The 27,219-nt window shown below is 42.8% G+C and overlaps 1 protein-coding gene across 2 annotated transcripts in view; it reads right to left on the reverse strand.

Moving 5' to 3' along the window:
- map3k15 (mitogen-activated protein kinase kinase kinase 15) overlaps positions 1-27,219 on the reverse strand; it is a 75,847-nt gene that overhangs the window by 40,761 nt on the left and 7,867 nt on the right. Inside the window, exons 2-18 of one of the 2 annotated variants that reach the window (XM_061713025.1) lie at positions 24,041-24,180; positions 23,825-23,848; positions 23,421-23,498; positions 20,115-20,308; positions 12,618-12,786; positions 12,378-12,484; positions 10,306-10,476; positions 9,430-9,542; positions 9,173-9,332; positions 7,809-7,959; positions 7,610-7,717; positions 5,147-5,196; positions 4,914-5,009; positions 4,721-4,808; positions 4,495-4,628; positions 2,931-3,058; positions 1,486-1,616 (exon numbers count right to left, since the gene is read on the reverse strand). In XM_061713025.1, the coding sequence (XP_061569009.1) occupies positions 1,486-1,616; positions 2,931-3,058; positions 4,495-4,628; positions 4,721-4,808; positions 4,914-5,009; positions 5,147-5,196; positions 7,610-7,717; positions 7,809-7,959; positions 9,173-9,332; positions 9,430-9,542; positions 10,306-10,476; positions 12,378-12,484; positions 12,618-12,786; positions 20,115-20,308; positions 23,421-23,498; positions 23,825-23,848; positions 24,041-24,180 (2,042 nt within the window). The remainder of the gene's footprint in view (positions 1-1,485; positions 1,617-2,930; positions 3,059-4,494; positions 4,629-4,720; positions 4,809-4,913; positions 5,010-5,146; positions 5,197-7,609; positions 7,718-7,808; positions 7,960-9,172; positions 9,333-9,429; positions 9,543-10,305; positions 10,477-12,377; positions 12,485-12,617; positions 12,787-20,114; positions 20,309-23,420; positions 23,499-23,824; positions 23,849-24,040; positions 24,181-27,219) is intronic. The other variant, XM_061713026.1, reaches the window with a different exon arrangement.

Raw genomic sequence — 27,219 nt, forward strand, 5'->3', positions numbered from 1 at the left:
AAGCAAGACATTAAAAACTAAAGGAATAAGACAGTAAAATGTATAAAATAGACCATAAATAACGACTAAAATATTTAGATAAAACATTAAGATAAAACAATGAAAATAAATTATAATAAAAAAGGATAAACTAAATATAAAACAGAGCAGTAAGATCCAATAAAAATAAGGGTGAGCATAAAAAATGTAATAGTTAAATGAGTCAGTTAAAAGCCTGATTAAAGAGATGGGCTTGAGCATCTTTTTAAAAACATCAACAGTCTCTGCGGCCCTGAGGTTCTCCGGGAGGCTGTTCCACAATCAACTGACTACTATTATATATTTTCGCAGGAAAAATATCACTGCTAAAAAAGATGATAGAAGATATTCTGAGAATTTCAGTTTTGAATACGAGGATAGTGACAAAGTAAAACGGTTAAAAAAGAAGTGCTGACTTTTTCGGCACACTGGCGTAAATATCTGCACCAATTTTTAAAAATAAATACACTTAATTGTACTGGAATAATCTCTAAATCACAAAGAAACACTCTCGGATGTAATAAGAAAGATTTTGCTTTTAATTACATTTCCTATAAAAAAGCGAAATATAAAAAAAACATACTTGTTTCTGTTTATCTTTGTAAAATGATATTAAAAGTATCTTACATAATTTGAAAAAAAAACAGAAATTTCCAGAAAAGATCCTGAAGAAATATATTTTACATAATTAGAGTGTAAACAAAGTGCATATTTCATTTAAAATTAATTAAACTGATATTGGATTAGATAACAATAGAAAAAAAAAGAATAAAAAAAAATTAATTTGCACCGTTTTTGTTATTTTGAGCGAGAAAATAATTGGTCAAATCCGGCCCGCCAAGCAAAATGAGTTTGACACCCCTGTTCTAAAGGGTCTTAAAACTACTTTGTTGTGAACTGGTGCTGCACAAGTACGAGTGAGTTACAGCTGTCGAATAAGGTCCTTGATTTAATAAATAGAAAGAAGAAGAAGAAAAAGAGAAAAAGCAACACGGGGAAGCACAGTGCGGAAAAATAGCAAGGAAGTTATGAGAGATGGGAGGATTATGGACCAGCAGGGATGGAAAAGAAAGACGGGACAATTTATAGACGTGAGAATAGAAGTGAGTCGATTGGAGGACACAAAAAAACGAGTGACAAAGCACAGGGAAGACAACCGGAGGACGAGGCAGACAAGGACAAAATTAAACACTGAACCAGCCAAGAAAAACATAAAAGAAAGGAATGAAAATTAGTCTGAAAAACCGGGATCAAGAAAGTCCCAGGAAACCCAACAGTGAAATCAACAAAAGAGAAGTTTTAGAAAAAAGAATCGGGATCAGAGTCCACTTTAATATCCAGGTTTGTGCAAACGAACGAGGAGTTTGTTTAAGGTTCAATTAAAAGAAGCAAACAAAAAGCTGCAGCGCTGATGGAACACTTCAACTCTCTGCAGGACAGAACCAGATCCAGGTGAAGTCCTCGTACCTTAATGTCTCTGTGGACGATCTGGTTCTCGTGCAGGTAGCGCAGGCCCTCCAGGATCTGTCTGGTGTAGAACACGATCGTGGCCTCCTTTAAAGGGCCCCATTTTGACCGCAGCAGCGCAGACAGGCTTCCTGCAGAGAGGAGACAAGGTCACCCAGAGGTCACAAGAGTTCAGCTCTGAAACCCTGAAACCCCGACCGTGAAGTTTAAATGAGAAGATCTGCTTGATTCTTAAATTACATCCAGTCTCTCGATTACGGTCCGCACTGGATTATATATTTGTCTTTTATGTTATTTATAGGGCTGTAACGATACACTAATCTCACAATACACGATATTGAGGTCCCGATAACGATACGATATTATAGCAGTATTTTTTTAACAACCTTGAATGAGGAACATATGACTGGAAAAAATGTTTTTTTATTTGAAAGAGACAAAATACAAAACAATGCTGTACGTTTGCCCTATTGTTCCAGTTTGTAATGCTTTATAACTGTTTAAGTTTTAAAGAGAAAGCCAGGCCAACCATTTTCCACAAACTGAACTAAAAGTAAATGTCAGGTTTGCATTATGATCTTCAGTTTCATACAAGTACAAATATTTAACCACAAACTGAATAGTTTCTCTCATGTATGATTTGACTTTTTTCTTTTCCAGAAATTTAACAGCTAAAGTTAAATAAATAAATAAATAAAAATAAATAAATACATACAATTTTACATCATAAAAAAGATTTATTCATGCTCACCTTATAAGTGTAAGAGGAGATTTATTTTTGTTAAGAAGGTTATTTTGGTAATTCAGGGTTCATTATTTTATAAATATATTCTTTATATTCTGATGTAAATCAGGGACTATAATGACACTAGTCAGTTTATCTGTAGTGATTAGTCTGTTTTAGATTGGGCGGAGTGATACGCCACAGTACGGCACTAGGTGCTGTGTTGATGTTCTAAAATCCTACACTGTTGATCAGACATTAAAGTACACTGGAACTCAGCAGAAGTTTTCCCCGTGTTTATCCTACTCACGACCTGAAAAAGGTTTAATTTAATAAGGTAAGGCTTAACTCTACACCAGCCTTACATAAGTAAAAGTTCAGAGCTCAAAACCCTGCAAGAGTCCCGTGATCAGGACCGCAAAAGGTACTAGTTTCTTCTGAGTGGAGGAAGATTTTGGTCCGCGGGTCGAGGCGCGGTCGTCACGTGTGATCGGATGTGCGTTACTAGTAAACACAATAGATTAATATTAATAACCCAATATCGCGATACAGTTTGTCACCTCCACGACACGTATCGTGACGTTTTTGTATCGCGAAATTTCGTGGCACGATATATTGTTACACCCCTAGTTATTTATGAGTAAACAGAGCAATAAGGACAAGAATTCAACCTGCGTCAGTAAGTAACTCAGCTTCTGCCTCCTGTTTTGTGCAAACGTACCTCCGGGAACTTGTTCCATGAAGATCTTGATGTAGCCGTTCTCCGAAACAGAACCCAAATACTGGACAATGTTCCTGTGCTTCAGGTACTTGTGAAGAGCAATTTCCTCATGGAGAGGCTGCGAGTATCTGAACCACAGGAGAGAAAGACCATGAAAAGAGACACTGCATTTTAGGCGTCTGGTTAGAAACAGCTCCTTCACCAGGATGGGAAAGGTCATGAAAATAAACACGGGACAACTGGATGATGTAACTCTCTCTGAATTAAACTGTGTTTTCTGTAAAACTCTTAGATAATTTCTTTGAAATGCCAAATGACTTTGTTTTTGCAGGTTAATTTCTATTTTTCTTTCTATTTCTAAGACATAGATGTCTAGATGGAGCCGCATCTGCGAGTCTTCTGGGACGTTTTTGTCCACATTCTCTTCAGGACGTCTCGCTGAACTTCCAATTATTTTTTTAGGATTTTTGAGACAATCATACCGTCCTCATGAAATCATTTTTATTCTCCACGTCTTTTTTAATGAAAGTAAATAAACAAGCTACATTTTGAACTATAATCCTGGAATAGAAGTTTACACTTCTTTATTATGTTATAATTTACAATATAAATTTGATAAAAATGCCTTCCTCCAAAATAAAACCACATTTCATGACAAGCATGAGCTCTACAAGTAAAATGAACTACCTACAGTAGTGAGAAAGTTTTATTATCGTTATTTACAGTTTTTTTCCGTTTCCTTACAGTTTCCTTTCAGTTTCCTTTCAGTTTCCTTTCAGTTTCCTTTCAGTTTCCTTTCAGTTTCCTTTCAGTTTCCTTCAGTTTCCTTCAGTCTCCTTTCAGTTTCCTTTCAGTCTCGTTCAGCTACCTTTCAGTTTCCTTTCAGTCTCCTTTCAGTTTCCTTTCAGTCTTGTTCAGTTTCCTTTCAGTTTCCTTTCAGTCTCCTTTCAGTTTCCTTTCAGTCTTGTTCAGTTTCCTTTCAGTTTCCTTTCAGTTTCCTTCAGTTTCCTTCAAGTACCTTTCAGCTACATTTCAGTTTCCTTTCAGTTTCCTTTCAGTTTCCTTTCAGTTACCTTTCAGTTTCCTTTCAGTTACATTTAAGTTCCCTTTCAGTTTCCTCTCAGTCTCCTTTCAGTTTCCTTTCAGTTTCCTTTCAGTTTCCTTTCAGCTAACTTTCAGCTTCCTTTCAGTTTCCTTTCAGCTACATTTAAGTTCCCTTTCAGTTTCCTCTCAGTCTCCTTTCAGTTTCCTTTCAGTTTCCTTTCAGTTTCCTTTCAGCTAACTTTCAGCTTCCTTTCAGCTACATTTCAGTTTCCTTCAGTTACCTTTCAGTTTCCTTTCAGTTTCCTCTCAGTTACCTTTAAGTTTCCTCTCAGTTTCCTTTCATTTTCCTTCAGTTTCCTTTCATTTTCCTTCAGTTTCCTCTCAGTTTTCTTTCATTTTCCTTTCAGTTTCCTTTCATTTTCCTTCAGTTTCCTTTCAGTTTCCTTTAGTTACCTTTCAGTTTCCTAGAAACGACCCACCTTTACTGACAACGTAGCAGTTTTCTTGTCTTTGGGCCTACCTGCTGTCTCGCTCAGGAATCTCTTTGATGGCGATCCGGACCTGGTTGCTCAGGTCTCTCCCGGCGTACACCACCCCGTACGTCCCCCGTCCCAGGACCACCTTGTCTTCCGTCTCATTGGTGTCATACTCGTACTGTACGCAGGGACGCACAGGAACGATGACGTGCATCCATTTCACGTGAAGTCATACACATATATACCAGTATTTTATAAATATACACTAACTTCCAGCGTATCTCCGTCCCCCTCCCCCTCCAGCTCCACCGAGTTGCCCGTGCCGTCGGAGATCATCTCTTTCACCATGGAGCAGAACCTGGTACACACCGCCACGAGCAGAGATCACATCTGTTCATTATGTGCTGTTAGACCAAAACACAGAGACGAGTGCGCAGACGTCTGGAGTGACGTGCGTCCTCACCGAGCGCACTGCTCCTCGGTGGAGAAATAGATCTGGAAGTCGTCAGAGTTGTCGTGGACGTAGAGGAAGCAGCAGCGTTCGTCGAACTTACTGATGCTGCAGACAGAGTTGGGTGAAATCGGTGTATAGCATCAGTAAGACCTGAAATCGCTGAAAACATTCATGCATCTACAGAGAGAAACCAAACTCATGTTTGTTTTTTTTCATGCTGTCCAACAAGTGTTGGTTCATACCTAATGCCTTTGATGGACGTAGCAGTGAAGTTCCACTCGTGGATTCCCTTCTGCAATAAAAGCAAAGAGCTAAATATTTCATTTTCCACTTCATTCACATTTGGATTCAAAACATTAAGGGCCAAATCCACAAAAGGATAGCGCGGCTTTTGCGGCCGCTAAACCGGTGCAAATGAGACAAAAAGAGAGCGTCTAATTCACAAAGCACCCGCAAAGGGTGAATTGCACCACAAACTGCGCTGCCAAGCAAATAGTGTCATGGTGCGCCTGTGCCATTTGCATGCATGTAAATTAGGTAATATTCATACATTCGGCGCAAAATTGCCCCCTTTCTATGCAAATAAGCCTCATTGCAAAAACCGTCTAATTCACAAAGGCCAGCGCTATTTGCCACACGCAAAAATAGTGGAGCAAATACCGTCTTTTCGAAGCGTGTATTAACTGCGCGCAAACTCACTCCTCACTCCCCCTCTGTCTCTGTTTCTCTCTCTCTTCAATATCATTCAAGCCTGTGTGATACTGAATGATATTAAGGGTGAAATTTACAGTCAGACATGACTGTAGACAGTCAGATCAAGTGGGGTTGTGGACTTATCTCGGATTTAAAAATAAAAATAACAGGACGGAGTTCAGGATTCATCCATATAAGGGGCTGCTTTATTACAAACAATTCCACCATATAAACATATAAATCTAGAATGTGTGTGTTTAACAGCTGACCTGTAGGTGTGTGTAGCAAAACACAGAACATGAATTACCGTCAGATCCTGATCTGATCCCGATCCGGTGTTAATGATGTGACCGGTGCTGTGCCTTGTGCGTAAATGTGCACAGCCTCTTAACATTTGACATTTCATTAGCTTATGTCATACATGCGAAATACTAGAGAAGTTCAAATACGTGAAAGTTGAGGCTGTTGTGCTCTCTGCAGTTTTCATTATGGACCAAGCTGTGTGCTGAAATATGGAGAACACTGGAAACAGCTCCGCTCACTTACTCAGACAAGGGAAAATTGCACTCAGCTTCAAAACTTTATGGGCGTGTTTGCGCCGGCATATCAATAGAGCAAAATCTTTTGTGAGTAGGACCTTAAAGGAGACCTATTATGGCATTTAATGTATATTTTAAACAGGCCTTGAATGTCTTAAAAACAATCTAAAGCTTGTTTTTTCTACATAAATCAGAAATCCAGCCTGTGGGCCCTGTCACTAGTTTTACCGCTTGTAACCCCTTTTTCTGTGCTTCATTCTAAGGGAAGGGGGGGGTATGATAATGAGGCTCTGTGCTGATTGGCTCCCTGAATGACGTGTAGCAGGGGAGGAGCATAAACCTCGCTCCGCCAGAGCAGCCCGAGCCTGTAAATAAATTGCAACACTGAATTTTCAGAAATGGCAACTTTATTGTTAAAAAAATAAAATATGAGTTGTATATAAATAACATTTATGCACTATTTCAGCCGGATCTGCCCGGCGGATGCTGAACGCTGGCCTCGCAACCCCACGCCGGGTGCCCGGCGTGGGGTTGCGAGGCGCATCGCCCGTTACCGGTGATCAAACCGACAGATTTCGCTGAAAATCTCGGAGGGTGAAGCTGATCCAGCCTGGGACGGACCCCAGAAATCCCTGCTCCCAAAGCGGCTGGGAACCTGGACAATTTAGTCGGACGGACCCCGCTTTGGGAACCAGGAAGTAGGCTGGAGCAGCGCGCATCACCGCGGCTTTAACCGGGGAATCTGACCGGTTCCGACCGGCCGGGACCGCAGGAACCGGCCTGGACTTGTAGCAGGGACTCCCGGGGACCGACCAGCGGAATTTCAGCCGGATCTGCCCGGCGGACGCTGCGCGACGGGCACCGCAACCCCACGGCGGGCCCACAGATCGCCCGTTACCGGTGATCAAACCGACAGATTTGGCTGAAAATCTCGGAGGGTGAAGCTGGTCCGACCTGGGACGGACCCCCGAGGACCCAGCTCCCAAACCACCCGGGAACCTGGATGATTTAACCCGGATCCGCTCCGCCGCGGCGCCGCGTCCGACTGGCTCAAGGAACGACCGCTCCAGCAGCGTAGAGAGCTGGTTGTGGGCGTGGTTTCAGCAGCGGAGGCTGAACCTATGGAAATGAGCGCCTATGGTGACGTCACCATAGGCGCAGATTCAGAATGGCTCAAAAAAAGGTCACGTGACACTGGAAGACTCAGTCAGGGGGGGGAGCAGACCCTGCAGAATTCCATGGTATTTTATCTTCCCTCTGCTGGCAGGGTGAGGGGAGACCACTTTATATATATATGTTAAAACAAGAAAAAACGTGTTTTTCATAATAGGTCCCCTTTAAAGCGGGGCAAATTGCGGGCGCAAATGCGGCGCAATTCACAGCGCTATTTGCGGGCGCAATTTATTCTTTGTGCAGTGAACTGGTGTGAAGACGATGGAGACGGTCGAACAGACACCAAAACGGAGCGCTAACCGTTTCAGGAGGAGAAACGTGCCAGATGGACACGTTCATCTCTTCGGCCTCATTGTTGATTGACACGTAGGAGGGCTGGTAGATCTTGGTGGGCTCCAGAATCAACACCTGGGGAAACACCAAAAAGAGCATCTTGTGTGTAGGAATGTGGGGTGAATAAATGTAATATCTGAGCATGCTGGGGCTGGTAGGTTCGTACGGGAAACCGCAGCCTATTGGTGGTGCCTTGGGTGGCCTCCACGATGATGTCCATCCAGAAGTCCAGTCTCTCTCGCTGGGGAGAATGTTCCACCGCCTGCTTCTTAAACCTCTGGATGAGCTGCAAGTTCTGCACCACCGACCGCAGATACCTGGAGGACAATACGCATGAACCACATCCAAACAGCTCCTAAACTGTTCATTATTAGGGCCTGAGCACTTACACTTTTTTTTTTCCCTTCTTCCGACGAAATGAGGTCCTTTTTTCCCCCTAAACGTGCCCCAAAAGTCACCAAATTTTGAACGCAAGCCAGGCCTGGCGCAAAAATTTCATATTTAATGGTTTGCATTAATGGGCGTGGCCTAATGGCTCAACAGCGCCCCCTAGAAAACCTCGTGCCTCAAGCCCCACAAAACGGTTTGACGTACATGCAAGGAAATCGGTACACACCTGTATCATGTCGCAACTTAAAGATAAGTCTCTTGGTGCCATGGCCAAAACAGAACAGAAAGTCGGCCATTTTGAATTAATCGTGTAATTTTGGCGCAATTTATGCCATTTCTTCGGCCGATTCCTCGCCCGAACCGTAACGTGCACCCAGGTGTGTTATACATCAAAATGTGCGTCTCGATCTTGCGACGACGCGCATTACTTTTCTCAGTCAAAAGTGTTACCGTGGCGACAATAGACGCCAAAAAGCGCGCCCCCCCTTCATCTGATTGGTCCATATTTGAAAATTCCTATTTTCTGCCATAACTTTTGAATGGTTTGACATAAAGACTCGTGGGTGGTGTCATCGGACTCGGTTTTGAGTCCTTGAACATAATTGGTGCAAATTAGCCCCGCCCCTTCATCTGATTGGTTGATATTTGATAGTCCCCATTTTCTGCTATAACTTTTGAATGGTTTGATATAGAGAGTCGTGGGTGGTGTCATCCGCTAAATGTCCAGGCCTGAAGAATCTACATGCAAGTCATACAAGCTTCCACTGCAGCCTGAACGTGCACAAGGGTTTGAGGGCCCGTTAGTCGCTGCTTGCAGCTTTAATTCGTTTTATTTCCATCTCACTTCACAGTACCAGAGGAAAGATGCAACAGTAAAGGTAAATGTAACAGAAACAGGATGTCAATCTAGAGTTTTGGTTCATTCTTAAAGCATTTTGAACAAGAAGCTTTCGACAAGCTACATTAGTTTAATTAATTTAATCCAACTATTTAAAAGCAGAGACATTCAATAACAGTAATAAAAGACACAGTTTTAGGTTTTTAGGTTAGTTTGTGTACTTAAGTTAAGACTTTACTGAAAAGAGTGTTGTGGTTATCAGTTTGATTGCTGATGTTTGATGGGTTTCATAGCGTCGTTACCAGAGCGGCGGCTTCAGTTTGAAAAGTTTTTCCGCGGCCTGAGTAGCTTTGGGGATGTCGCTGGCCAGCATGCTGACGGTGAAGAACTGGCCCACGTCCCAGTAGTTGTTCATCTTCTCCAGGGAACCTTTACGCCCCAGCAGACTGTTCAGCCTCACACCTGCAGGGATATTTTACGACCGTTAAAAACGCTGTGTCCTTCGGGATTTTCAAGACTATGGAGTAATGTGACTCCATTTAAAAGAAATCAAAGTCACCTATTTTCCTCAGCTCCATGGAGTTCTCAAACTGCTGCCCGGCGACCATGAGGAGCACGGCCAGGTTGATGCCGGAGTACAGAGTCGGCTGCAGCTCGAAGCCTTTCCTGTACCTGCAGATGGAGAAGCAAACACACCAGGGATCGGAGGTGGGTAGAGGAGCCAAAAATTGTACTCAAGTAAAAGTACTGTTACTTCAGAATAATATGACTCAAGTAGAAGTAAAAAGTTGTCATCCAAATAATTACTTGAGTAAAAGTAAAAAGTACTTGGTGAAAAAACTACTCAAGTACTGAGTAACTGTTGAGTAACGTCTGATTTATTTTTTTAACACAACCATTCAAACAGACAAAAGTACAAAATAATCATCTTCAGGCAAATTAAAACAATAAAATAATAAAATAAATTTAAATTAATAAAAATAGCTTAAATTAAAATAATCTTAAAGTAAATTCAAGTACTTTAATAAATAATAAAATAAATAAAATTACAGAATAAAAAAATAAATTAAGCACAAGTAGCACAAGATTTCATGCCTTTGTACTTTTCTTTTTTAACCAGGCAGAACTAGAACAAGCCCATGAACTCATAGAAACTCTGTGTGTGTTTGAGTCTGTGTAAATGTGATAAAACATGCAAAAACAAACATTTTTCCCAAAGAATCACCCAGTGATGTCATGAGATTGACGTGTACGCGGATAAAAGGGATAAAAGAAAAGTAACAGCTCAACGTAGCCTAATGTAGCGGAGTAAGAGTAACAGTTTCTTCTTCACAAATCTACTCAAGTAAAAGTAAAAAGTATAGTGATTCAAAACTACTCCTAAAAGTACAACATTTCCCAAAACCTACTCAAGTAAATGTAACTCATTACTCACCACTGTATAGCCTTGTCTCTGTTGATTGTGTCTTTGCAGTCTGAGTCCAGGAAAATGTCCTTGTAGATGCGACCGCAGAGGCAGAACATGTCGGGGGCAGGATGCTCGCAGGACTGCAGCACCTGCAGCATGACCCGCAGGGCCTGCTCCCGGTCCCCGGGACTGTTCCTCCTGCACAGTCAGACACAAACCAACGTTAGACGCTCGTCACACGTTTATCTACAGGACTGTCTCAGAAAATTAGAATATTGTGATAAAGTTCTTTATTTTCTTTAATGCAATTAAAAAAACAAAAATGTCATACATTCTGGATTCATTTCAAATCAACTGAAATATTGCAAGCCTTTTATTATTTTAATATTGCTGATTATGGCTTACAGTTTAAGATTAAGATTCCCAGAATATTTTAATTTTTTGAGATAGGATTTTTGAGTTTTCTTAAGCTGTAAGTCATGATCAGCAATATTAAAATAATAAAAGGCTTGCAATATTTCAGTTGATTTGTAATGAATCCAGAATGTAGGACATTTTTGCATTACAGAAAATAAAGGACTTTATCACAATTTCCTAATTTTCTGAGACAGTCCTGTACATAACAGTTATTGTTTGAAGTTAAGCCATAAAAAGATACATTGTTTTGCAGATAATTTCTCTACAACACTTAGACAGTATTTTGTAACTTTTAGATTTTGTCTCAGTTTTAGTAGTTTACAAGTTAACAGCCTTTATGGTTTTGTTAGCTACTTTTATTTGTTGTGTTTTATTTTGATAAAGAAAGGGTTCGTATTATTAAACAAAAGTTAGTGATTTAATAAGTCAAAAACAAATTTAAGGTGAGTTCAGTTGCACCACTCTGCTAGCAAAAGTTTTTATTCAAAAATCAGTTTTTTTTTCACCTTGAATTAATTTCAATGAGATTCGATTATTTCAAATAAAATTCACTCTAATTACAGGTATCAGAAAAGAAAACATTGGTCACTGTTACCAATAGCGTCTTTTTGCCTTCAGCCTGATTTTACTGTCATTTGTGCAGAAAACCAACATGTTTGCAGATGTTGAAGCACAATTTTCTGCATTTTATAACCTGCACATATGAACAATGTTTATGTCAGGGTTTGACACTTCCCCCCCAGTTTGTGAGTTTCAGTTCTGTCCTTCCTGTGTCCCATTGGCCCTGATTGTCTGCACCTGTGTCTCGTCGTGTCTCGTTATCCCCTGTGTATATCTGGTCTTGTCATTCCCTTGTTCCTGGTCGGTCCGTACTGTTTCTACCTTCATGTCTCCTCGTAGTTTTTCATGTTTTTCCTGGTTTTTGTTGATCCTGCTCTGCTGCGCTTTTAGTTCTTGGTTTTTCTTGAATAAATCCTTGGTTTTTGCAACTCCTGGCTCCTGCTCTCCTGCATTTGGGTCCTCAGCAAACCGTATCATAACAGTTTAGCTGAGATTTAGCTTTAACTGCAGGTGGTTTATTCTTAATTCCAAGCAGGTAACATATAAACGTATATAAACGACTCAAGCAACAAACAAATTCAAATTAACATACATGTGACCACAATATACAGGACTGTCTCAGAAAATTTGAATATTGTGATAAAGTTCTTTGTTTTCTGTAATGCATTAAAAAAAAAAAAGTCATACATTCTGGATTCATTACAAATCAACTGAAATATTGCAAGCCTTTTATTATTTTAATATTGCTGATTATGGTTTACAGTTTAAGATTCCCAGAATATTCAAATTTTTTGAGATAGGATATTTTAGTTTTCTTAAGCTGTAAGCCATGATCAGCAATATTAAAATAATAAAAGGCTTGCAATATTTCAGTTGATTTGTAATGAATCCAGAATGTATGACATTTTTGTTTTTGAAACTGCATTACAGAAAATCCCAATATTCAAATTTTCTGAGACAGTCCTGTACATATAAATTAATCCTATAAATAAATCCTGTCATGAAAGGAGGACGGTTGAAATGAGTTTGATGAAAGGAGTGGTGACCGAGTTAAGTCCTGAAACAAACCACCCCTCTCGGTTCTGAAGCACTTGGGGTTGGTTTTAGCCGAAGTTGTGTACCTGTTGAGTGCAAACGCGTAGTGAAACTGGATCATGGGCTGGGTGGCCAGATCACAGGTGGGCAGCGTCTCCAGAGTTTCCACCAGTTTCACCATCGCATCGTAGTCCTGTCAATCACACATAGATGACTCCACGCTGTTTTTAATGTTACAACCACATAAAAATGGCTCATTTATGAAGGTTCAACATTTTCTAGTGGACGATGATGAAGGGATCAACTCTGAAATACCACTTTTATACCTGTATGTCTCTGTAGGAAAACAGCAGGTTTATCACAATGTCCTGCGTCAGGACTTCTGTGTTGTCCATGCGGAGCTTGATGCGGGAGAGTTCCTTGGCCAGCTCCTCTCCTTGGTACTTCTCTCTGGCCTTCCTGATGTCGTTGAGCAGGGTGTCCTTAAACGACGCGCTGCAGCCAGACGGGGGAGAGAAAATAAAGCAAGAGGAGCAGGAAGTCACTTCCAATGAGCGGGAACTGGTTGGAGATACTTTCCTGAAATGTTAAAGGGGACCTATTATGGCATCTAATACCTATTTTAAACAGGCCTTGAATGTCTTAAAAACAAGCTTTTGATTGTTTTTGCTAAATAAATGAGAAATTCAGCCTCTGAGCCATGTCTTTATCTTCCCATTCTCTAACCTCATTATCTATGCAGGATTCTGAGTGGGTGGGGCTATGATAATGAGGCTCTGTGCTGATTGGCTGCCTGAATGACGCGATACACCGCTACGAAAAAATGGCGGAAGCTCCGGCCGGCGGAGTTACCGTGTCCTAACTGCATGCGATGCGTGCGAGAGTCAGCGACAAAATCAATTCCATTGCTTTATTTTCTATTGGACTGTCCTAACTGGCCGCAGCAACCAGCCCAGTCCCTTCCTATACGCAGAGTACGCACATTGCGTAAGGCCCCCGACGGCCAGGGGCCCCCAATTGCCTGAGCGAATTTGCGGAGTTTAGGCAAAGAACGTACTATTAGTCCAGTCAATCTGTGGTTCGACCCAGGGAAAATTGCAATAGTAATCATTCAAGGTTTTATGTGATCCTTAGGGACATCCAAATATTATATTAAAAGTATACCATTATATACTTAGTGGATCAATGTAAATTCAGGGGTTGAAATTTGGGCCCTTCATGCCATAGCGTCATACAAAAAAATGATGCATCTCTACTTCTGAATATGCTATTTTCAAATAATTTATGTATACACATTGGTTTTATATGGTGTTTTTTCACATACAACCATCAAAAATGACCTGTTCTGAATGTATATGTGCATTTTGGGGGTACCCTTAAGCTAAAATTACCTTTTTTGAATCCAAATAAAGTCATTCAAATTAGGTCATAAACGATTTATTATCATTGAATCTTCTGCACCATGCAAATTTGTCTCAGTAATATATTTTTCCATAAAAACTATGATACATATCAGCACAGACTGAAACCAAATGAGACCAAGCTTGACTGTAGGCCTACATGTAATATTTACTCCATGTCCTCATCCAAATGTTGTGCTGACATATTCGCGCACATACCTCTGCACTCTGAACAGGCTAGGGAGCAATCAAGTCCTTGACGACGGCATTTGCAATGCATAGTGCCACAACCTGACTTGCAATTACAGCGCACAAGCTCCAACAACGATTGAGGAGCAGGGTTCTGGTCTGAATGGACAGGAATGAGGAATGAATCTTGGATCTTCCAGCCCCATTCCTCCGGTGGTAGTGAGTTTCCCATCCATTCCTGGACTTGATGGTACACTCTGAAGCTGTGAAACCTGGCAGAGGAAGATGTTGGTGGCAAGTTGCGAGGGTGGACAGCTGTTTTGCTGTCAGTCACCTTAGCGTAGAAATGTTTCAGCCTGAGGTCATTAAGAGAATCTGTCTCTCCACCTTTGTATATTAGCATCATTGCCCTTTCCCCTGCATCAGCAATTTCATCTTTGGTACCAAATTGCTTTTGAAAAATGCTGGCCTGTACTCTGAATGAGTCGTTTTCTTGACTCAGACGCAAAGATACCCCTTTCCCAACTCCAAACAGTCTGTTGTTGTTGCTAACATCCTCACCCAACACATCTCTTGCATGCCCAATGTTCAAAAACCTGCGCGAAGGCAACTTCCTGGGTTCAGACATGAAGTAGAGCTCTCCTTGCTGATAGAAGTGTAGCAGAAGAATGAGGAGGTCAGTGTCATCTCCCACAAGGACAGTTCCTTGTTTCAATGCTGCTGTCACTGCTGTTTGTTAGTTAACTGTACAGGTAGATTGAATTTCCTGCTAGGCATTGCTGCCTGTCGCACCTCCTCCGGTGCCCATGGGTCAGCTGCAGGGTCATCAGCCAGGAACCACCTTTCATCAACGTTTCGCCCCTTTAATCCTGGAACGTCTCCTGGTGGCGGGGCAGTGACAGGGACGTCTCCCTGCCACCCCCTGCAGCTGATAGGTGTTCCCCCCTGCGGCTGTTGTGGTGTTAGTGGACCTTTCCCCAGCTCTTGTCCTTCCTCCTCAGCCAGAGCCAAAAGCTTCCTTTTTCAGCCTCCTCCGCCAGCTCTTTCATCGCCTTCTTTAGTGTCCCCCCGGTCACTCCTGCATGCCTCAAGAGGCGTGTGGTTGACAGCCCCACAAAGCCTCGGCATCCGATCTCCACTGGGTAGATGGTGGTCTTCCAGCCTGCCTCCCGGCACTCAGCAGCTAGCTCTGAGTACTTGGCCTTCTTGCGTTCGAATGCAGCCTCAATCCCCTCCTCCAGTGGTACCGTCAGCTCGATGAGGTGCACCGATCTTGCCTTGGTGGACCACACAACGATGTCAGGACGGAGAGATGTGGTGGTTATCTCAGTGGGGAACCGGAGCTGCCTGTCAAGATCGACCCTCATGTCCCACTCTTGGTCGGGGGAAAAGGGTCTTGTTGTTTTCCTTGGCATGGCGTATCTTCGTCCCCCACCTTCCGTGACAAAGTGTATGTGGTTCTCTGCTGGTGGTGCCTCTTTGTTGCCCTGTCGGCGCCCCTCCAGCACCTCAGCTAGCTTTCTCAGGACCTGGTCGTGGCGCCATCTGTAGCGCCCCTGAGAGAGCGCGATCTTACAGCCTGAGAGTATGTGCTGGAGGCTTGCGTTGGGAGCATTACAGAGTGAGCAGCATTCTTCATTCCCGAACCACTGGTGAAGGTTAAGCTTGGCTTCAGCACCTCCGTGCAACGATCCCTCCAGTGTCTTGATCAGGTCTGTGTCCAGTGTGTGCCATGCCTCTGCTTCATTTGATTTCGGCCATTTGATCTTGTTCCTTCTAGCTGGCTTCCTGATCCCTGCTTGTGGCTCTGTTCTGTGTGGGTTGGTGGGGACTGGGTCTTGGTGCTCGTGTCGGGGCTCAGTCTCCTCCAGGGGACCTTCTTCCTCTGCGCCATCCATGCCTTTAGCAACGTTGGGTCCGTCAGCTCTGTGGTTTTCGACCTGGCTTTTGGTCCCTCTTGTCTCACCTGCTGGAGCAGTGCAAGGTTGCTGTTGGCCCTTCTGACCGCACTTTGCTCTCCCCTGGTGGATTCGTAAACCCTTATACGTGGTCACTTTTTCCCATCCGCATGCACACTTTCGGAGGATCTTTTCCTGGTTTGCTGGAGTTCTGGTTCTCTCATTGTCCATTTCCATTGCCGTCGTTACCGTGTAGTCCGTCCTGGTAGGCCCATCTTTCATCCCGCCTCTCGGAGGGCCTGCGGGTTGTTTTTTCCTTAGATTCTTCGCAGTTAGGGTTGGGTGTCTCCCTTCTGAGAGACTAGTGGGTTGGGTAACTAGCCGCCCACTCCCGGTGCGGTCTTTCCCTGCTGTCATCCAGTCTTTCCTGGCTGTCCTCCAGTCTTCCCTGGACTCCAACTGCCCTGTTCACGGTAGTCACTGGGATACCAGAACTTCAGTTAACTGTACAGGTAGATTGAATTTCCTGCTAGGCATTGCTGCCTGTCGCACCTCCTCCGGTGCCCATGGGTCAGTTGCAGGGTCATCAGCCAGGAACCACCTTTCATCAACGTTTCGCCCCTTTAATCCTGGAACGTCTCCTGGTGGCGGGGCAGTGACAGGGACGTCTCCCTGCCACCCCCTGCAGCTGATAGGTGTTCCCCCCTGCGGCTGTTGTGGTGTTAGTGGACCTTTCCCCAGCTCTTGTCCTTCCTCCTCAGCCAGAGCCAAAAGCTTCCTTTTTCAGCCTCCTCCGCCAGCTCTTTCATCGCCTTCTTTAGTGTCCCCCCGGTCACTCCTGCATGCCTCAAGAGGCGTGTGGTTGACAGCCCCACAAAGCCTCGGCATCCGATCTCCACTGGGTAGATGGTGGTCTTCCAGCCTGCCTCCCGGCACTCAGCAGCTAGCTCTGAGTACTTGGCCTTCTTGCGTTCGAATGCAGCCTCAATCCCCTCCTCCAGTGGTACCGTCAGCTCGATGAGGTGCACCGATCTTGCCTTGGTGGACCACACAACGATGTCAGGACGGAGAGATGTGGTGGTTATCTCAGTGGGGAACCGGAGCTGCCTGTCAAGATCGACCCTCATGTCCCACTCTTGGTCGGGGGAAAAGGGTCTTGTTGTTTTCCTTGGCATGGCGTATCTTCGTCCCCCACCTTCCGTGACAAAGTGTATGTGGTTCTCTGCTGGTGGTGCCTCTTTGTTGCCCTGTCGGCGCCCCTCCAGCACCTCAGCTAGCTTTCTCAGGACCTGGTCGTGGCGCCATCTGTAGCGCCCCTGAGAGAGCGCGATCTTACAGCGCTCTCTCAGGGGCGCTACAGAACTATAAGCACATCTGCATCTGAGCATTGTGAACATCAAACCCTGCAAGTTTTAGTCCTTCCCCCAACAGGTTTATGAAACATAGTTTGTTGTCATTGTTTGACAGAAATTCCTCCTTTTTCAAACTCAGTGACATGGTTGATGTGAATGAAACCTTCCGGCCAGTCTTTGGATTCCTCCTTCTGTGAGCACCATCTTTCGTAGATGGCTGGCTGCTGTACCCATAAAACACCATCACCACTGATTGTCCATAATGTTTTTGAATGTAAACGATGTAAGTTTCTACTATTGTCCCGTATGTCTTTCCTATCTCCCAGGGTATTTTGTGGAGGAGGGCCATATTAAACATGAGATGATGATGATGATGATGATGATGATGATGATGATGATGATGATGATGATGCTGGATTCAGACTCAGAAAATGTTATTGTTCATCAGATGTGACAAAAATATTCCTTTTTCGCTTGTATACAGGCCAAGGGTGAAGGGTGAGATTTGCTAACATTAGCCAACACATTTATAAAAAACATTTCAATGATACACATTTGAATAGTAATTTCAGCAATTTATTACTATTCATTATTTTACAATTGTATTTATATATCACTCCTGAAATTCTTTCCAACAGCTCAAATTCAAACTGCTGGTAGATGTTACTGTTGTTAGCTAGCAAATGTTAGCTAACTGCTAGCTAACTGCTAGCTGACCGCTAGCTAACATAAAGAGTAACCTAAGCTGGAAAAATGAAAACTGGTGATGATTATAAATATGTTTTATAGTACTTAGTGGTAGAAGTAAAGAAATGTCTGACTTACAGGAGGTCAGCCCCCAACGACCCCCAACGACAGTCTCTGCCAGATTCACACCCGCGCGTCGTGTGCCACTGATGGGGGTCAGTGGGGGGTCATGTCATGGTAGACACTAAACATATCTCTCAGGAACAATCTTAGATGCAGATACACCTATTTTAAATGCAGATGCAACGATTGGAGCAGTCTAGCACAAACTTTGAGTCTAAATTTTGTAAAAAAAAAATTAGGCTTTGGGCTAGTAATACCCAAAAGGGTATATGAGGTATATGATATTAGAACACGGTCTGAAAATTATTATATTGGTGTTAGTATTATTGGAGAGATAGACCCCAAAAACTTAGGAAAATACACTACACATGTTGAATAGGTGTACAAAGACCCTTCTATATTAACAGAATTTTACCCAGACCAGGTCACTTTAACATGTTGAAATGTTGCTTTTGACATTGAAAAAAAAGTATGTTCCACTAAATCTGGGAAGGTATACTTTTAATATATGATGCAGGAGGGTATTTGGACCAATAAAAACTATGAAACATTACTATTGCAATTTCTCCTGGGTTGGGCCCTTTTTTGAGTTAGATTGACTGGACTATATAGGATCCTCCCACTATCTGAGTACTACAGACAGACCCCTCGCCACAGCTGCTGCTACGGTATTTGCGCAGTGGTGCGTTGTGAATCCAAAAACATAACTTGACGTTCAATCTCATGCGTGCACGGTGCAGCAGCCAGCAGCTGTTTGTTTACGTTTACGAGCCGGCGACCGAGCCGGCGCTAAAAAGAAAACCTAGTTCAGAGTTACAGTAGTAACAGTAACACCAACACTGCAGACTGCAAAATGAAAAGGATATATCCTTCAGGGTGCGAAAAAAAGAAAAAGAAGCAACGGAATGATGAGCTGCATCAACAACAGTCAGGTAACCAGCCAACGTGACTTCCATGCAACTTGCAGTGTTGTAGACTAGTAACGTCAATGTCGTGTTTTTGTTTTTAAAGAGGAATTCCACCATTTTTTTATATTTTACTATGTCATCATGTAATTAAGATACGGTAGATATTGGCTTAGAGAATGATGTTATGTGGTGGTGTGGAACTTTGGAAGTTGAATTGTGGAAATAATAATAAAACAGTGACATACCTCCAATCTGTGGGGGGACACCATGGAGGTATGAATGAAAATGGGTGGAATTCCCCATTGTTGTGGTGAACTTGCCACAGTGTTGTACACAAGAAAATCATGTACAATCTACAGCATGATTTTTTTGTCGTTTTGCTGTAACTTTGTTAGTTGTATCTGTATGACTATGACCAGAGCCTTGGGGTACCTATCCCAGTGGGCCATATACAGTTTTTATCCTAGGCGGATATTTTTATACTTGGATTAACCTAGCTAATATATAATAATATAATATATATATATATATAATAATATTATATATTATATCATAATATATAGGACCTTTTATTTTTTTTAAAGGCCACAGGATGGTTCCTGCTTAGGGCCCCCTGGGAGCCAGGATCGGCACTGGCAGCAACGCAGCGCAGCGACGCAGCGAAGCAGCGCTGTGCAGCACGACGCGGCGCTCTGTTTTGAGCTGAACATTTGTCGGACGCCCTGCTTCTATTTTCTTCCTGACGCTCGCGTTGAAAGCCAGTTGAAAGCGCTGTAGGAAACAGTCATGATGAGAAACGGCTGATCCAGTTAGTTGAAATGAGAAGTTATCTCTGATTCCTCCTCATTTCACTACAAAAACCTCAATAAAGTGGCAGCTGCTGGAGGGAGATGGACAGAGAGCGTCCGATGTCACGCAGTGCTACGATAGTCGGGCGCTCGCATGCAGTTACACGGTGTTTAGTTGTGGGCGTGGTTTGCATTTTGGTTACGTAACGAAAATCAGCAGAATCTTATTGGCTCGTAGATCCACATCACACTGGATGGATCATCCGGGCGGCTGTACAGACACTGCAGAATCTGGCTGCTTTCCTCCTTCTCTGAGTTGGCACTTTATATATGTTAAAGCAAGAAAAAACCTGTTTTTCATAATAGGTCCCTTTTAAGTCTGAATTTAAAAGAAAAAAAAAAGGAAACCAAAGCACAATGCAAGCTTCAGCTTCAGATACTGCAGAATGGCCTAAACCCGTATCGTTACGTCCCACACCTGGATGTCACGTGGATGTCTTTCAGCAGGCTGGTGAAGCGGTCGGTCAGCGGGACGCACAGCGGCCCCAGCAGGTTGTCCCAGCTGGGCTGCATGTACTCGCTGGCCCTGCGCTGGGCGTCGCTCTCGCAGCACATGTACTCGTGGCTGGGAGTCACGATGTAGGGGATGAAGTAGTAGTTCCCGCTGGACGCCTGGAGGAAGAGAGAGGGATGATCTAAAGACTAAAGACAGAGAAAAGGGATGGACCGAGTACTAGATTACAGGAGCAGAGGATGATTTAAAAGCCTGCAGATGCAGATGTGAAGAGGTTACAGGTGAACACACGTGCACGGGGATGGGGGCAGGTGTTAAGGAGCTCAGCAGGAGATGCAATGAAGAGACGTGGAACAAAGAGAAGAGCAACTGGCAGGATGACGATAGGAATGGGTGATATTTTACCGTTCACGATAAACCGCTAAAAAAATTCCTCACGGTAAGAATTTGTCATCTCGTGGTAGAAATGATAAATTCCCGTTGATGATGTTTTTGTGTAAAGCTGATTTATGGAAGGAAGAGGAAGGAAGGAAGGAAGGAAGGAAGGAAGGAAGGAAGGAAGGAAGGAAGGAAGGAAGGAAGGAAGGAAGGAAGGAAGGAAGGAAGGAAGGAAGGAAGGAAGGAAGGAAGGAAGGAAGGAAGGAAGGAAGGAAGGAAGGAAGGAAGGAAGGAAGGAAGGAAGGAAGGATAAATAAAGTTTTTGTGTAACAAACATGGCGGATCTGAGAGCGAGATAGATTTATAGTTACAAAGGTGGAGTAGAATTGGTATTTTTTTTTATCGTCATTTTTATCGTTATTGGAATAAATGCCAGAAATGATCGTGATACATTTTTTAAGTCGATACCGCCCATCCCTAGTTGACGAGGAGATGATGAATGTGAGCCGACACAGTCGCTGGCAGCTTCGTCAACAGCAACATCCTTGTATAATAGAGTCACTGACAGACCTGGAGCAGAGCTCAGGACGAGACAGATACTCTCCCCCGTCGCAGCTGCATCACGACCAAACACCAACATTTTTACTTCCAATTTGAAGCAAACTGTGGGGGGTCAGTCAGTCAGTCAGTCTGACCAACAACAAACCGGACTGTGCAATAACCAGGACTGTGCAATAACGTGCAATATTACACAACACTATTTCTATCCTTATTATTCTTTTTATGGCACCGCACTTTCTATTTTTATTTTTTACTTTTATTTTTATCTTTGTTTTTAATTTCCTCATCTTTTTATCTTTATATGGGTGTTTGGCTTTTTGGGTGTTTGATTTGTAAATGACAGTGTTGTGTGTGTGTGTGAGATGGAGATGTCAATTTCCCCGAGGGAACCTCCCAAAGGGATTAATAAAGTCGTCTGAATCTGAATCTGAATCAAAGGCAGAAATAAGAAAATCTGCAGTTCCTCAGTTGGCTCCGACACCAAGACATCCTCCAGTGACCCTCAGGTTTAAACGTCCAACCTTGCAGCAGAAGTGAATACATGTGCAGACTCGAAGATGGCTTTGGTCTACAACTAGAAATCTATCCTGGTCTCTAACTAGATGCAACATCCTTGACAAACTCTACAAATGGTGCAAATATCTCATATCTGGCTGTCCCATTTTTGCATCCAGTTGGAGCAGGACTGTTTTTGTTGCTGTCCTTCTCCTGACCCGGTCCAGGTAAATCTACCTGTGTGCGGTTTTACCTCACTTTTCTTCCTACCTTCACCAAGTGCTTGCTCAACTATTAGACTATTAGACTCAACCATCTGGCGCAGTGAGATGAGAAAACATTGTAGTCCTGAATGTTTCGTCATGTCTCGTTATCCCCTCAGTATATCTTGTCTTGTCATTCCTTGGTTCCCTGTCGGTCCGTACTGGTTCTTCCTCCATGTCTCCTCGTCGTTTTTCCTGTTCCTGGTTTTTGTGTTAATCCTGCTCTGCAGCGCTTTGTTTTGCCTTTTTGAGAATAAACCCCTTTTTGTTGCAACTCCTGGCTCCTGTTCTCCTGCACTTGGGTCCTTAGCAAAACCAAACCCTAACAAAATGTTGAAAGAGCCATATTTACGGTGGCCGAGACCCGCCATTGCTGAAAATAAAAGTAACGCTGCAAACAGAAACAAACGCCGCTGCAAATAAAATAAACACTTATCAAATAAAATAAACGCTGCAAATATAAAGAAACCCAGCTGCAAATAAAATATACCCCGCTGCAAATAAAATAAAAAAACGCCGCAAATAAAAAAGCCACAACGGAAGTGAATTACCGGGGACTATTTTTGCCGATGCACCGGTGTTGCACATTAAAAATTACACGTAGCGATGTTGAACACAAACCTTTTCACTTATTTTCTCGTTCGTTGTTCTTCTTATTCCTCGCTCTTCTTATTTCTTCCTTTTCACTTACGTCCTCTTTGTCTTCTTCTTCTCCTCTCACATAAAAAACACCGGTGCATCAGCAAAAATAGTCCCCGGTAATTCACTTCCGTTGTGGCTTTTTTATTTGCATCATTTTTTTTTTTATTTGCAGTTGGGTTTCTTTATATTTGCAGCGTTTATTGTATTTGCAAAGCGTTTATTTTATTTGTAGCAGCGTTTCTTTTTATTTGCAACGTTTCTTTAATTTTCAGCAATGGCGGATCTCGGCCACCGTACATACCGCAAAAAATGAAGAGTCTTGTATAAGCCTTAGAATGAAGGCAAGACATGCTGTATCTATATTAGTTAGAACTGGGGGAAGATTTTTTTTCATTATGCACTTCGAGAAAAAAGTCGAAATGTCAAGATTAATGTTGAAGTACAATCTTGAGAAAAAAGTCGAAATGTGGAGAAAAAAGTCAAAATTTCGAGAAAAAAGTGGTCCCTGCTCTAGATAGATAGATAGATAGATAGATAGATAGATAGATAGATAGATAGATAGATAGATAGATAGATAGATAGATAGATAGATAGATAGATAGATAGATAGATAGATAGATAGATAGATTGATAGTTCCTGTGAACTTGTTATTTAAGAACTTACGGTTGACATCGTCATGCGTAGGGTGATGCAGTTGCATGCTACGGTTGATAAACACTGTTATTATGAAAATAAGCCATAAAAAAGTCTGTCAGTCGTATTAAAAAAAACAAAAAAGTCACTCCTTGTGTGTAAGTTTGAAGATGTTGGGGGATTTAATATGTTATTCACACAACATCCCTTTGGTTTTCTGGCTTCAGCTCTTTCACTGTTAGCGTTAGTGGTCTATAAAAATCTCCCAGCATGCTTTGATGCAGGTCTGGTACCTACTTTGTTTCGCATTCCAGAGCCCCGGTACTCTGGGGGCAACTGAACCCAGGGAAAACCTAAAGCTGGCAGACGAGAGGCCTACTCCACACACACACACACATAGAAAACACACACACACACACACATAGAAAACACAAACACACACATAGAAAACACACAAACGTCAAACTGAAGTTTCTTGGAAAGCTAGGAGCTAATAATAACCTGCCATGCCTGTTGAGGCACGTGTGTGTGTGTGTGTTCACCGTGTACACGATAAAGCGTGGACATTTTTGTGTGCAAGGAGGAGAAAAAAAGGGGGGGAAGCGTTGACAGAGGGGAAGCATGTACATGTGCACTCCTGAGTGCATGAATATCATTCCTAGAAACCTTAGACGGTATCACACACACATGCAGACACTTACTGTGTTTTTCTGTGCCACCATGTCCTGCAGGGAGATAAAACAGAGGGCATGTGATGCAGCTCAAGGCCGTGAAACCGAGTATTCTTACAGCCGTCCTGCTTTAAAGAGCTGAAACACACTTGTCTGTAAATAACTCAAAGGCGGTATGGAGGAATGGCATCCGTGACCTGTGTTTCCCCCGGCGGCGGGTGACTCGGGGGTGTGTGTGCGCCGTACCTTCAGGGACTGGGCGGTGTCGGGGTCGGTGTCGTGGTACAGGATGACGTTGTTGGCCATGTCGAAGCTCTCCCTGACGCCCAGGTGGTAGAACAGGGAGGGCTGCCGAGACACGTCGCTCATGTCCACGACGGCGATGTCTGGACGGAGGAGAATTACAGGAACGTGAACATGCGGCTCATGGCAGCTTGGCCTCTTCTTTCAGTCCTTATGTCAGAAATCTGGGTGTGATTTTTGATAGTTTTTTCAAATTTGACAGACAAGTTGATAATGTCCTTAGGTAGTGATGCACCGAAATGAAAATTTGTGGCCGAAACCGAAACCGAAAATAATAATAAACACTTGGCCGAATACCGAATAACATACCAAACATGGTTCTTCGCAGTTTTTCATTTATTTTGCCAATTTTTTCACCATTGCATAAATCAAATAAATTTGATTTAGGCATGCTTTTAAAAGAAAAAAATCTTTTACAAAATTACAAGGTAGAAAACATTTGTTGAACATAAAAAACTGAACATTTTTTAATTTCCCAGCATTTCTTAAATATTCCAGCAGACATTATACCAGCAAAGAACAATAACTTAAAATAAATAAATTAGCAAAATAAATTTTTTGGCCATCTTTGAGCTTACGGCTTAACTGACTGAACATTGTAACATAGGCCTCAAAACAATAAAAATGCATTAAAGCGCTCAGGGTTTTTTATCATTTCAAATGATAAATCAAACTTGTAGTGCTGAAAGACTTTGCAGATGTGCCCCCTCTAGATATTTGAGCAGAACATTCATTGCAAACAGCCATTCTTATATTATTCTTTGCCACTCTATAATACTTCCACACTGCTGACATGTTTGCACCGCACCACTTCACTCCACGCTCTTCCACGTTTGATTTCGTCATCTAAACGCACCTGTAATAGATTGATTTATGTTGTTTTGGTTCCACCTGCTGGTTAGGTAAATTCTTATGTGGTTAGTTTTTGGTTGGCCAACTATTTATGTTTGTGGTGCCCAACAGTTACGGAGCGGCCAGTCTATTTCCTTATATTACAACTCCGTTATTAATTGTTCGTTTTTTTTCCCACTTATTCCACCGAACACCGAAAGTGTTTTTTTGCCATTTTCGGCAGAACAATTTCGGTTACCGAACAATCGTGTATCACTAACCTTAGGACATGTTTTTATCAGTGAAGTGAAATCTTTTTTAAATCGTCACGACCTGGAGAAAGCAGCTCAAGATTATACTATTGTAATGCTTTATATGTTGGTGTCTCCAAGTCCTCTATTGGCCGCCTTTAACTAGTGCAGAATGCAGCTGCCTGTCTTTTAACTAACACTAAAAGACGTGAGCACATGACTCCGGTTACTCCGGTTACTCCGGTCCTCTATTCACTCCATTGGCTCCCTGTCCATTTTAGAATTGATTTTAAACTTTTAATGTTTGTTTTTAAAGCCCTAACAGCCTTGCCCCGCCCTATTTATCGGAGCTTTTAACGGTCCATGAGCATGGCAGGGCGTTGAGATCCTCAAACCAACTGTTGTTGGAGGTGCCCAGGTCAAGGTTCAAGCACAGGGGTGACGGAGCCTTTTCAACTCCCCCCGGCTCTGGAACAAGCTCTCCTGCAACTCACGCACTATCTCTGACTATCTCTGACCTGGGCCTTTTAAATCAAGGCTTAAAACCTATTTATTTAGAATAGGTTTAATACCCAGTAGTGTGGTGACACTTTTTACTCTTTTTCTTTTATTAGGGCCCGAGCACTGACAGTGCATCTGTAGGAATTTTTCTCGTTTTTTTCCTTCTTCCAACGAAATAAGGGCCTTTTTCCCCCTAAACGTGCCCCAAAAGTCACCAAATTTTGCACGCAAGCCAGGCCTGGTCTGATATTTCATGGTCTGCATTAATGGGCCTAATGGCTCAACAGCGCCCCCTAGAAAACTTCGTGCCTCAAGCCCCACAATACGGTTTGACGTACATGCACGAAAATCGGTACACACCTGTATCATGTCGCAACTTAAAGAAAAGTCTCTTGGCGCCATGGCCGAAACGGAACAGGAAGTTGGCCATTTTGAATTGGCGTAATTTATGCCATTTCTTCGGCCGCTTCTTCGCCCGAACCGTAACGTGCACCCAGGTGTTTTATACATCAAAATGTGCGTCTCGATCCTGCGGCGATGGGAATTACTTTTTCTCAGTCAAAAGTGTTACCGTGGCGACGCTAGACACCAAAAAGCGCGCCCCCCCTTCATCTGATTGGTCCATATTTGATAGTTCCTATTTTCTGCCATACATTTTGAATGGTTTGACATAAAGACTCGTGGGTGGTGCCATCGGACTCGGTTTTGAATCCTTGAACATAATTGGTGCAAATTAGCCCCGCCCCTTCATCTGATTGGTCGATATTTGATAGTTCCTACTTTCTGCCATAACTTTTGAATGGTTTGACATAGAGAATTGTGGGTGGTGTCATCCGCTAAATGTCCAGGTCTGAAGAATCTACATGCAAGTCATACAAGCTTCCACTGCAGCCTGAACGTGCACAAGGGTGCGAGGGCCCGTTCATCGCTGCTTGCAGCTTTAAATCTGTTTTTTGCTCTGTCTTATGATTGTGTGTTGTATTTCTGTATGTTTTATTCTGTAAAACACTTTGGCTCACCTAGAGCTGGCTGTAAAGGGATATATAAATAAAGTACATTTACATTTTAAATTTACATGGTTCATGGTTCAGTCGTGGAAGGTGTGACACCGTAGCTTAGGTTTAAGCGAGCAAGGAAATCCATCTGTGGTGAATGTTGCGCCGGACGGAGGCTGAAAAAACAATTCCAGGACTGGCAGCTTTCAGTTTCCTGCAGAGCTATGGAAGTATCTTTTCCACATGTGTTTATCAATGTGAGCCTTTTTCTGCAGCTGGTACGAGAACGAGAGGTTAAACACCCGCAGCATCACTGACGTTTGCTGATCTTCACCTCAGTGTTGACGTTTGTGGTTCTTAGAAACGTCTACATTTTTGCACTTTTGGGAGAAATTGTTTTAATCCCTTGTGGATTTTAATCCTCATGGGTCAGTTTATGCCTGAACACTGTTATAATAATAGTAATCTTCAATACCAGATTTGCAGCTGGTTTCCCAAGTAATCACCTGTTAAACCTGGTTTTGACGGCTATGATCACCGTCCA

Source organism: Cololabis saira, chromosome 22 (genome assembly GCF_033807715.1).
Source record: "Cololabis saira isolate AMF1-May2022 chromosome 22, fColSai1.1, whole genome shotgun sequence".
In the NCBI taxonomy this organism is placed as follows: Eukaryota; Metazoa; Chordata; class Actinopteri; order Beloniformes; family Belonidae; genus Cololabis; species Cololabis saira.